At 37.5% G+C, this 12,200-nt stretch overlaps 2 protein-coding genes across 4 annotated transcripts in view; both read right to left on the bottom strand.

The window, feature by feature from the left end:
• LOC134823269 (zonadhesin-like) overlaps window positions 1-12,200 on the bottom strand; it is an 80,485-nt gene that overhangs the window by 12,894 nt on the left and 55,391 nt on the right. The window contains exons 2-12 of one of the 2 annotated variants that reach the window (XM_063834672.1): window positions 7,600-7,796; window positions 7,172-7,326; window positions 6,879-6,925; window positions 6,356-6,543; window positions 5,906-6,235; window positions 5,147-5,250; window positions 4,830-4,941; window positions 4,446-4,565; window positions 3,867-4,071; window positions 3,576-3,730; window positions 3,095-3,403 (exon numbers count right to left, since the gene is read on the bottom strand). The exons of the other annotated variant lie outside the window; for it this stretch is intronic. Of the exons in view, the coding sequence (XP_063690742.1) occupies window positions 3,323-3,403; window positions 3,576-3,730; window positions 3,867-4,071; window positions 4,446-4,565; window positions 4,830-4,941; window positions 5,147-5,250; window positions 5,906-6,235; window positions 6,356-6,543; window positions 6,879-6,925; window positions 7,172-7,326; window positions 7,600-7,782 (1,680 nt within the window). The 5' untranslated portion in view covers window positions 7,783-7,796 and the 3' untranslated portion in view covers window positions 3,095-3,322. Of the gene's footprint in view, window positions 1-3,094; window positions 3,404-3,575; window positions 3,731-3,866; window positions 4,072-4,445; window positions 4,566-4,829; window positions 4,942-5,146; window positions 5,251-5,905; window positions 6,236-6,355; window positions 6,544-6,878; window positions 6,926-7,171; window positions 7,327-7,599; window positions 7,797-12,200 lie in introns of those variants that run through there. 2 annotated transcript variants of the gene reach the window in all.
• LOC134823296 (THO complex subunit 3-like) lies at window positions 136-1,779 on the bottom strand. Of its 2 annotated transcripts, none has more exons than XM_063834715.1 (4): window positions 1,631-1,779; window positions 1,270-1,451; window positions 915-1,137; window positions 136-767 (listed from the first exon to the last, which is right to left on the bottom strand). In XM_063834715.1, exons 1-4 carry the CDS (start codon window positions 1,773-1,775, stop codon window positions 313-315), a joined length of 1,005 nt encoding a protein of 334 aa, XP_063690785.1. In that variant the 5' UTR covers window positions 1,776-1,779; the 3' UTR covers window positions 136-312. The 2 variants fall into 2 exon arrangements, with proteins under 2 accessions (XP_063690785.1, XP_063690792.1); XM_063834722.1 differs by having other exon boundaries at window positions 930-1,137.

Below are 12,200 nucleotides of genomic sequence, written 5' to 3'. Positions count from 1 at the left end.
ATGGCAAATGGGGAATTTTAAATGTGGGGTTATCTCTCTGCAAAAAAGGAATAGTTGAAGTCTCAGCCTAAAACTCTAAAAGAGTGGCATTGAGATGAAGACGGGAATCCAGAGTCAACTTAGAGAGAAACTTCATAATATGATACAGTCAAATAAATCGACAATCAGAACATCCGTTCAATAGTAAAACATTCGTTAATAATGATGAATTATAAAATTTAAAAGTCTGCTTCTGGCGGTAAAAATATTGCCAAATAGATTTAAATCTCATCTTAAAAAGTAAATAAATAACCATAGTTATTAAGATAAGGCCTACAACCCGAACAGTTTCACACACCCAGTGGTTTTATCACTGTCTCTGGAGTGCTTCTCATTATGTTTAGATTTATCGTCTGTAACGTATGCTAGCAGATTCTGGGATGGGTGCCAGGCGACACAAAACGGAAATGCGTTACAAGACACGGTCGCTACCTTCTCTCCCGTCTCCACAAGTGCTATATCAATAACCAGATCCTCAGACCCGGCAGCCAGTAACCTGCCGTCGTGGTTGAAAGATAACGTCCTGACCGGCCACTCTAGCCTTGAGTAGGATGTTAGATAAGACAGCTCTGAGGCGTCCCATATGTTGATGAGCGCGTCCGCGCCGCCCGTTGCGAAGCGCTGTTTGTCGGGCGAGAACTTGAGACAGATACAGTGCGCGGTGTGGGCTGGGATTTGGAGGAGGGGCTCCAGTGAGGGGTATTGGGTGATGTGGATTGAACCGTTACCTGGGGAGATAGGGAGATGTTTCAGCGTCTATCACACAATTTAGAAATGTAGGACGTGAATAATTTAAAAAATATCTATTATCCTGAATCAAGAAAGAAATTTAAACACAGAGAGTGGTGAAAACTTATACTGAGTGTTCAAATCACCTGTGCGAGAATCACCTGAAGTGAGATAGAAATGCTCATCAGTATTGTTCCATCCAATCTCGTTAACCTCAAAATCGAACTGTTTGTCAGCTATGATCTTATGAGTCTTGTAGTCCACAAAACAGACCATGTCGTCCTTGTTCCCCAGAGCAATTGTGCTGCCGTCACTCTTCCACGTCATGTTGATAACTTCTCCTTTTGTTGTGATGCAGGCCACTGTTTTCTAAAGAGAACGTGTTCATTATTTTATGATTACAAATCTCATTCCGAGCACACAATCCAGTTTTTGAAAATATAAAACTTCTGAAGCCCCTCGTCGATATTCCATGCAGAAAATCTACGAATAGTTAGAAACCTGAGGAGTGCGAATGTCCCATAGTCGGAGAGTTTTGTCAGTGGAGACGGTACTGAGCATGTTAGGATCCGAGGGGTGCCATGCGATCTGGTCCACTGCATCCTCGTGTCCCTTCAGACTGAACTCCTTACTCAGTCTATCTTCTTTAAAACTCTGTACAAACGCTGTTTTGTCAAGAGATCCTGAGGAGTGGCTGATTAATATTCACGATTCGTCATTAAAAAGTGATGTTTAACTTAGTATTTTAGGTGTGCTGTGTAGTGTGTAGGGTAGGAGATGAGGATTTAAGCATTTTAAAAGTTATGCCTGAGACGAAAAAAATCTTATCTTAACCCCAAATATTAGATAAAATCAAGCTTACCTGAAGCGATGTATTTGCCAGTGCAGTTCCATGCTACACAGTGAGCTTTAGAATTGTGAGCTGAGAATTCCTTGGTTCTCGAACGTCCGAGATCCTTTCGAACTTTCTCGATGTAACTGGCAGTATCCTTACCTGCTGCTACCATCCTGGAGTTACAAGAGTTACAAACGTTACAAGAATAACAAGATTTACAAGAGTAACAAAAGTAACAAGAGTAACAAGAGTTGCAAAAGTTACAAAAGTAACAAGATTTCAAGATTTCCTAGTTATCGGTTGCACGTTATTTATTCCAAGTAAAGCGCGATTTTCGGATCTGAAAACAAAATATATTTACAATTAAAACAATAAAAAGACAATAAGAAAAACATATTATCGTGACAAGTATACCCCACTCTAATAATTATTAATCTTTTCGATTGCAACAAACCTATATACATTTTACAAGCATTAACAAAGTTTTAAATACACCAGTGGTTCCCCACTCTCAAATAATTAAAGTTTCCATTTTGAAACATCTGGAATAGCCCCCCGTAAAGGAAGTTATGATTTAAAACAATATCTACCAATAAATTATTTAGATACAACATTTAAGATAAGTAATATCAAAGTAGAAGATTAAAGATTGAATAATACCCGTACATACTTTGTAAGATCGGTAATTCATTTATTCATCATCTCATGCAAAATTCTTGATCACTGAAGGGGGCAGGGGGGGGTCTTAATGGAAATTTTCTCAAAATCGACTTTTTAGTTGTTTCTGATAGAGGGGAGTGATATCTATCAGATACTTTTAATCCAATAGAAAAATATTGCTCCTAGCAGAAATTATCGCCGGTAGAAGGTCAGCGCTTGTGTGTAATTGTATTGCGCGAGCGATTTTTGATCGCGTGCCCTGAAAATCGAGTCTAAAAATCTATCTTCTCCTACATTTTTTGAGCAATCACCCTCAAACTTTCAGGATATGTTCTAAGGATCATTTAGAAGGGATTGTCCGGGCAAAATTTTGAGATAGGCCTTTAAACATTTTTTATTCGATTTTAAAAATCTTGGACCTCGAAAAATCGTCAAAAAACCAGGTCCAAGATTTTCAAAATCAAATAAAAAATGTTTTAAGGCCTATCTCAAAATTTTGCCCGGACAATCCCTTCTAAATGATCCTTAGAACATATCCTGAAAGTTTAAGGGTGATTGCTCAAAAAATGTAGGAGAAGATAGATTTTTAGACTCGATTTTCAGGGCACGCGATCAAAAATCGCTCGCGCAATACAATTACACACAAGCGCTGACCTTCTACCGGCGATAATTTCTGCTAGGAGCAATATTTTTCTATCGGATTAAAAGCATCTGATAGATATCACTCCCATCTATCAGAAACAACTAAAAAGTCGATTTTGAGAAAATTTCCATGAAGACCCCCCCCTGCCCCCTGAATCCAAGTTATTGGTTATTATCATAGGTTATTATCTGAGGATCTTTGCAAATTATCATAGCTTTTATTAATAAAGAAAGTTTCATTCTATTCTTTACTAAACAATAATTACTACATGCACACAGACCATTTTAGAAAATATGCTAACCGTTAACTATGCTTGATCCTTTATCTCGATCGATTAAGCTTGGGCTTCTTTTCATGGAAAAACACTTTTCGTAGTCTTACAATAAATCGTAAATGAATTTAACAACCGCGTTGTTTCACACCATAACTCGAAGAGAATTGAATATGTCGGTCATAGAGCCATTGATACCAATCTGGGGCGTGACTCCTCCCAGCCTCTGAAAAAGAGTGAATCAAATATAAATGGCAGGGGAGGGCAAACATCAATCACCCGGCCCAGGTGATTATTTCTGGAAATTTACGACGTTGATCAGTCACGTAATATGACGTAACAGGAAATGACGTCACGATATATATATATATATAAATAATAATTCATATAGAACGCACCATGAGTTTAGCTCGGCAGATGTTCTGAAGTGATGGAGGATGGGGCTGTGTTCCCGGAATAATATTACAGTTATCTTCACAAACACAGTTCATAGCTCGACGCTGCTTAAACTGGGGAAACTCCCAGCTTATCATCGTCACGAAATCTTCTAATCCTGCACAGATATAAGTTTCAGCAACTCGCCTGTTTTACACCAGGGTTCTCAGACTCTTTTCCTAAATCTAGATAAAAGCTTAAAATCAAACTCTCTCCAGTGCCATGAGATCATAATCTAAAATCTACCAACCAACCTTCCTCGTATATAATCTTAACATTTTCCTTGTTCCGGGTCATGTTCTCCAGGGACCACACTCCCATGATCTTGGGTAAGTACTTAGCTTTAGCAGCCTCTACATGGAAGCCATGGTCCAGCTCAATCGGGGGACCAGGGTCCGTGTCTTGACAGGGTGGGATTGCGTTTGACCACGCTAGTTCCACGTACGGTTTCATTGTTATCTAACGGGGATGTGTTACTGTCTAAAAATTGTTTAGAACAACTTAAATTGTCGAATCACCAGAATAGCATACTTAAAAATATTATGGGATGATACAGAAATAATGTCACTATTCGGAGTACAGAAAAATCCCGATTTACCGCTTCCCAATTTACTGCAAACGCCGATTTACCACGGCTTTTCCCTTTCTCCCAGACTCCGCGGTAAATCCGGGTATTACTGTACTTCGAAACATATTTTTTGTTGTTGCTAGGAAATGAAACGAAGCACACCTAATCTAAATTAGAAATTTCGACAAAAAAATTTGTTTACCCAATAACCCATGAACACCCATTAAATTACTCGTACCATATGTATCAAAGTACCATATCTTACCCACAAATATTGCTTGACCACTTCAAACTTGTACTGTTGACTGGGTTTAAAGTTCCTTAGGAAGTTTCTAACAGAGGACGTCAGGAAACTGAACTCGCACAAACGCTCGTTATGTCTGTTCTAGAAGATGTGACATATTATCTTATCTACTAATAAAGTCAACCCCCAATTTACTGGGAGACTTATATAATTGAATCGAAAACCCTGTTTAATCAGACATTTTAATTCAATAAGATGCCTCTAACGGGGAAATAAGAAACTGCCCATAAATCGAGACTCACGGTAAGTATTCGTTTGATACTTACTCATCGTTATAATTTAGAAACTGCAACAATATCCATCTAACAATCTGCAGCAAATCATCTAAACTATTCAGTAACTCACCTTAATACAGTTAGCATGAGCTTTAGAATTTGTCCTAATGTCTTCAAGTGAGAAACCGAAGAGAAAAGCGACACAAAGACTGAAGAAGTAGTACGACGCCACGTTGTTCATCCTGAAATAGTTGCACTGAATTTTACTGGAAACAGAGTCTTTTCCGTAAGTTGTAAAAACATGACGTCCAAATAACCATCAGTCCTGGTTTTCGTTTTAAGAGAGTGTCTGACCAACTCCTCCACAAGATCTGGTATGGGACGAGGTGGACTCCATTTCTTCCGATGTGCCATTTTGGTAAAATTACAGAATCTAGGAAAACTCACACGAATGAGGAGAGTTGTGTAAGAATGTGTAGAATGTCTCGTCTGAGGAATTGGAGATGTGTAGAGGGGCTAGATATTAGGCACATCAGGGTGTTCAGCTTGAGCTGAAATTTGCGTCTATGAAGTTGTCATGGATTGTACCGTATAAATTTACATCATGGAAGTATTGATTTTGAAAATGTTAAGCCACAGGCCACAGTCGTGTGCAAGATTGTGCATTCACTATCTTAACTACGTTAGACCGCAATAGAGCTATAATTTAGCCTTTCTAGCCTCCATAAGTATTTAAAGACCTTATTAGGCAGTGGGCAGTAGATACCGAACGAATGAACTTCATGTAAAGTGGAAGAAGTTATTTTTATAGACATTCTGAAGAAGGAAAAACAGCTTTCAGTAAGATAACGTTTACACCTAAACAAATGCTTAGCTAGTCTTATCGAATATCGATGTTATTACTTATTTTCTGTGTGGCTTTGATACTGTGTGGCTGTGATAGTGTGATAGCTAGCTCGATCGAAGAGTAAAATAATATACGCGCGCTAGCTTATATATATCGATCGCGCGCAAAGCTGGGCTGCTGATTCACAATCAAAAGATTTCTCGCGTATTCCAAAAAAGAGACTATTTTACTGCCCCGCCCGCGATACTAGTGGCAACTAGTATCATGAGATCATCGGTGGCTTACCGGCAATCGCGTGACCCGAAAAACGTGTTGCTCCACAACAAAGAAGTCAAAAAATAATTCAAGTGGTCACTAACCTGCCCATTATAGAGGATCTCATCATTGCTGCTGGACAGATTCCTGGTATCAGCTATAACCTCGCAGAACCTCCTCATAAACCGGTTGTTATTACACAGCTGAACCTTCACACTCTCCATCTCAGCAAACTGGACCAGTACTCCAATACTCAGCTCCAGGAGGGGGTGGTTGGCGTTCAGGAAGCCGATAGGTGAAGTCTGGTGTTCTGAGTCGAAGAAGGTGTCAACTGCAAGAGGTACAGCACCATGTTCGTACCAATGTAGTCTGTCTCCTTTTGTGGCCAGGAAATTCCACATTAGGTTTAGGGTTAGGTACCGTAACATTGTTATCTGAAACATGATATGAAACTAGATTCGTACTACAAACATTGAAAAGTTATAAAAGCCATCATATTCGCAACTTACCCCCGTGGTCCCGTAACTCTCTATGAAGTGTAACGCTGTACGAACCTGGTGAACCTTGGCGGCGTCAGTACCGTTTTTACTGAGATGATACAACCTCAGTTGCTTGGCAGTTCCTAGGAACTTGTACGACAAACACTGAGTGTAAAAGTAATATCTGTTGTTATCACAAAACTCCGTCTGCCAAGGGTATAGTCCTGTTTCTACCATACTACTGTACCGTAATATCAGGTAATCTGCGAAGATAGTAATATCAGGTAATAACAGGTAATCTGCAATTATGTGTGTTACCAGCTGTAGAAGAACGATTACACTTCTGATTGATATTCTACGTCATAACACATGCTGCTGTTAAAAGTTATCAGAAACAATCTGATATTAACTTAAAAATCAAAGACTCATCATATGACTGTGTAAGACTAGTTAACAGATACAATGCATGTGTAGTATAACTGTAGTTTGTACATAAGATATGTCCATCTGTGATGTTAAGCAGTGTTAGATATAGATAAACTCATGACTATCTTAAATGGCTTATTCAAATTTGACATAAAACAAAATATTAACTTACGTAAGACTTCATCTTCACCTTCATTGAAAGTATCCGTACCCAGAAAACTGCGGATATTATGCTATCAGAAAGTTAATATCATACAAATTCTACGATATTTTTAAAAGAGCATCAATGAATTCATTCTAAATCTCATGTATTCGCTTGGTTTTAATTTTGGTTTAAATTTTAGTTTTCGTTTCATCATGAGTTATTAAATAAAAATACTTTTTAAAGAACATAATATAAAATTCATCCCATATATCCTTTCATTAATAAAAAGTAATTCAAATAGCCAACTAATAGTCGCGTACTTGTGATGTTGGACCACATCATCGAGCTTCAAGACAGCAGAGCAGAAATCGTCCACTATCTCCAGAATCTCGAAATGTATCCCTACAATGGAGAGGTGTTCTACCCGATCACTCCCCCGACTGTGGATCCGCCTGTAGGAGGCCCCATCTAGATACTGCAGGGAGAATCAGATGTGAACTGATAGTGTGTTGAAGACTTATTTTAGGGGCAATCTATTCGGAATGTCAGCCAATTTTTGGAAGCACAACTGGGTGAGTGTATTATAAAAAAGAAGTATGAGTAGTATAATAGCAAAGTTTTATGTATGCATGTATATGTATGTATGCATACTATGTATATCGCTCAACATTTTCTCACAAGATATTCGATGATTTCAAAAAGAAGTAAATTAAGAAATTAATTAATTAATTAATTAATTAAAACTAACCTGTACATCCCCAGTTAGAGTATCCACATAGGAGACCCTGATAATGTAGGGCGGAATGTGGAACAAACCACAGAGAAGGGTGCGGAAATCGTTAAAGGAAGCATTACTTTTAACTACCAGAGGGTGTGTCTTAGTGGTGGCATTTCCTAGTTGTAGACTGATATGGACCACGCTACATGGCATGGTGTCACAACATTCTAATTGGGAGACAAAGAGGTTGAGTAGGAAGTTGTGATGTATTGCAGTTACGTTTTGTTAAGTTTAGGATTCCCTGAAATTTGTATTTGACCGAAGTTTGGTTGGTTATTGCATGAAATATTGAGAAAAATATCGGAACTTAGAAGCAGGTTCAGTGGTTCATTTTGAAATAACAGAAATCAAATATGAATTCGTTAATAATAAATAATACAGGTGTTGTGGTTGTCAAAATGATACAATTGATTGATGGGAAATCAGATGCTGTTCATAATCATGTTATCTTGTGTCATAAATTCTCTTTAAATTTAAAATTCTAAAATAAATAAATTATGTTATCTGACACACATATACAACAAGCTTAATTAAAATAATTGATATGTCAATCCCACATTAAACTGAATTTAGTTTTAAATGTTCGGTTAGGATGAGGAAAATCTTTAAAATTTAGTTTAACTGTCAACTGAGTTAAAAAATAAATGTCATGCAGAATAAATTAAAAGACGACGGTAAAATTTGGTTCAGTCATTTCATAAATTAATAGTAATTCACACGCTTTCATCAGACTTTTCTGGTTGATATGTACAAAACTCAGATCACGGTCATTGAATATTTAAAGTCGATTTCAGTCCCCAAATGGATCATACAGATATGGGGGAGAAGTTTCAAGCATTAACATCTCCAACTAACAACTAACATTCCTTCAATCTCTTGCTGACAGGAGCCTCAAAATCATCACTACTCTCGGAACAGGAAGTATCGCCCTCTGATTCGTTCACATCATCTAACACCTTCTTATTTCGGGGCACAGTGTAAGTGACCTCAGTAAAGTACGCTGCACTCTTCCTCTTCTCCCCATGTTTCTTCTTCTCTTCCTCAGTAGCAACCCGCCGTCTCGTGGTCCATCCCTCAAAGCCGTGCACGTGACCACGGAATGATTTCCAGCAGGCCTGGGTGAGGTGACAGGAGGGTTTGAGTAGCTGGACACTCTCACGTGACCCAGCGCTCAGATCAGCACGTGACTCCATCTCCACACGAGCTGTATCAAACGCGGCAACTCCAGATTTCTCAGCCCATCCTGAGCGACAGAAGAAACCGTCCTCGTCCATTTTCTGGAAAAGTTTGCAAGTTCGTTAAATGCAATCAATAGTTTTTATAAGGTCATGATGAGCTTTATTCAACACATAACTTACATTTTCAATGATACTGGAAATTGTATTATATACGCTAATCTAACTGCGTATAATGCGATTACACTATTAATTGCACGAGGCGCAGCCGAGTGGAAATTGATACAATAATCGCACGAGGCGAAGCCGAGTTCGATTATTGCAGTTATTTCACGAGGCGCAGCCGAGTGCAATAACTGGTGTAATCGTATTATACATGCAGTTAGATTCGCGTATAACTCCACGCCTCTGATGTTATAACCAGTGTAATTAGTTTATAATCGCACCGACTTTGTTGTTATACAGGGTGGGCCTCAAAAGTCTACCCATCCTTATCTCTTAAAATTGTAACAGCTCGCTGAGATCTCACTAATTATTTTATCTCAGAATGGAAAAGCGCCATAACTTACGTTCTGATTAATATTTTTGATTCAAATTTTTAGAGTATGTTAATCATAATTAGACACAACTTCGTGCTAAGTTTTGTGTGAGTCTGAGCTTGTCTGACAAAGTTAGCTCCTGAGTGTGCTAGCTTTAATTTCTCACCCAGAACTGTTTACATTGGTTAATAGAAACCACCAAAAAAAATCCTGGGTAAAAAAATTAAAAAACCACCGATTTATTTATGTTTTACCAATTCTATTCACCATGATACATCGCACATTCCATGTAAGAAGAACGATATAAACAAGCAGGAAGGATCATCTGTGATAGTCCTTATCAGTTAAAATATAGAGAGAATGGAATGTGCGATGGATCCATGTGAATAGAATTGGTAAAACGTGAATAAATCGCTGGTTTTTTAATTTTGTTACCCAAGATTTTTTTTGGTGGTTTCTATTAACCAATGTAAACAGTTCTGGGTGAGAAATTCAAGCTAGCTCGCTCAGGGGCTAAATTAGTCGAATAAGCTCAGTGAAGCTCGCAATCACACAAAACTTGCCACAAAGGTTTAGATACTTGTTATTAACATTCTGTGAAATTTAGAAGCAAAAATATTTAACAGAACATAAGTTATGCCACTTTTTGTTTTACAAATAATTAGTGAGATCTCAGCCTCATACTGTGTTGTGTTAATGCAATGATTGACTTATTCCAAACACAAGGAAAGATGTTGTCCTAAACTTTAAATTTAAATTTATGCCCATAAATTTTTTTCGTGCGACCATTGCACTAACGGTCGCCAAACTACCTCAGGTAGTTGATTTAAGTCAATACTTGAATCAGCACCTCACAGTAGTAAAATACTTGGTTTTAATTGGGTCCTCATTTTACGAGGTGCTCTCTCTAACTCTAATTATCTGCCTGAGCCATGATTTACAGCATCTTTCAGGGAATCAGTGCAATTAGTTTAGTAATCGTACCTTATAAGATTTCGGTCACTCTCAAAACAGTGCAATTAGTTTTGTAATCGCACCCCCTGGAACAAAAACCGGTGCAATTATGGAATTAATAAATGGCCGCCAAATAGGTCAAAAGTGGAGTTATATAATAAACTTGTCGAACTAGGTTCTGGGTTAAATTTCAATACTGAAGTCCCAATTAAATTTGATATTTATCAAACACTTAAATGCGCCTCATATCAATCAAACAAATTGTATTGTCAAAGATAATTAGAAATATGTGAATGAATTTTAATAAGAGTTAACGTTAATCCCACATCCAGAAAGTTAAAAATTTCCTCGCAGATACAAATTTTCTGTTTTCTGTGGCCCGCTTTTCTGGTACAAGTACATCGTAGGGAAAATTGATCGTGCGTGGTAAGTGGTTTAACCGCAGCGAAATTCTTGTTCAAATTGAGATCGTAAACTTTTAAAATTTCCTCTTTGGCACCAAAAATTTCCTCCGAAATCGAAAATTTCCTCGCAGATTATCTGCTAGTCTGCTAAGGTTTCTGGCTGTGGGACGTTAATAGTAATAGTATACTAACTGCATGATACGCTTATGTTAGAGTAGCTTAAGTAATGATATTAACAAAATAAGTTTAAATTAATGGTGAAATACAAATTGAGATTTCCTTTTACATCTCAAATTCAAGCTGTGTGACAATGAATGATATTATGATACGAATAATTTTAATTTATAAGCATTTTAGATAAGATATCTTAATATTAATAATAAAATAGTGATTATCGATCTAAAAAACTTAAAACTCGCGTCGTATAAGGTATCAGGTAATAATTTATTATCATGATTTGATTAAAAACAAGAAGTACAACTTTCGGTAGTAAATTATAAAATGTTAGTCCTGAAAAAAAAACAGACTCAGTTCACAAACCATTTAACCGATTGGAAATGAAGATCAAGTTCCAATGAGCATTATACAGATTTAAAATATAATATAACTATATTATATAAAAATAAATGCTATAAACAATTTAAAAACAATCTCAGGCATCAGTGGAAATTAATAAAAATGGTTAAAAACAACGAAAACCTTGCCAGACAATTTAACATCTCAAACATTTCAGCAGAAGTCTTTAACAGCAGGTTTCAATTGTTAAAAGTACTTTAACCGCTTGTTAGGAGACGAACTTAAAGGATACATAGGATACAGAGAAGGACCTGAAGGATACAGAGAAGGACCTGAAGGATTCAGAGAAGTACCTGCTTCGCTCTCATCTTCTAATTGTCTCTTGTTCAGATCACACTTTATATTCTCCCCTGGATACTGTATGTAGTTCTCAAGGGTGTTCTCTTTTGGCTTTCGTTTATTTTGGCTGGGCAGGTAGATCACATCAACAAAATAAACTCTTCCCTTCCTAGTTTCTCCGTGTTTCTTCTTTTCTTCTTCGGTGGCTACCCTTCGCTTGGTGCTCCATCCCTCGACACTACATACATGTCCACGAAATGATTTCCAACACGCTTCAGTCAGATGACAGGATGGTTTCAGAAGCTGGACTGTCTCACGTGATCCAACAGAAAGGTCGTCACGTGCTTCCATCTTCAGCCGGGCAGTTTCAAACATCTTCACCGCAGTTTCCTCACGTCGCATGGCAGCAGCAGATTTTTCAGCCCATCCCCTGCGGGACGAACGGAGATCCTTCTCAAACGAACCATTGAAGGCACCATAATCAAATCCTTGAAACATCACCTGAGGATACGAAAAAAAATCATTAATAATGACAGTTTTAATTTTAACATTATATCAAGCAAAATACAAATTATTGCATAGCAAAGTGAAATTATTTCATAAATTTGATTCTATTTCTAAGTGAAATGATACCAGTCGGACTT

The sequence above is a fragment of the Bolinopsis microptera genome, chromosome 1, assembly GCF_026151205.1.
Source record: "Bolinopsis microptera isolate Bmic1 chromosome 1, MBARI_Bmic_1.0, whole genome shotgun sequence".
Taxonomy (NCBI): Eukaryota; Metazoa; Ctenophora; class Tentaculata; order Lobata; family Bolinopsidae; genus Bolinopsis; species Bolinopsis microptera.
The sequence above is the reverse complement of the archived record's forward strand: the minus strand, read 5'-3'. Positions and strand labels throughout refer to the sequence as shown.

Bases quoted from the DNA above. Each gene is read 5' to 3' on its own strand.
- LOC134823296 (XM_063834715.1), bottom strand. From the start codon at position 1,775: ATGGTAGCAGCAGGTAAGGATACTGCCAGTTACATCGAGAAAGTTCGA. The intron at 1,138-1,269 runs GTTTCTAACTAT...CGTTCTCTTTAG, and splicing joins GGGACATTCGCACTCCTCAG to AAAACAGTGGCCTGCATCAC. The intron at 768-914 runs GTGATTTGAACA...CTATCTCCCCAG, and splicing joins TTCAGGTGATTCTCGCACAG to GTAACGGTTCAATCCACATC.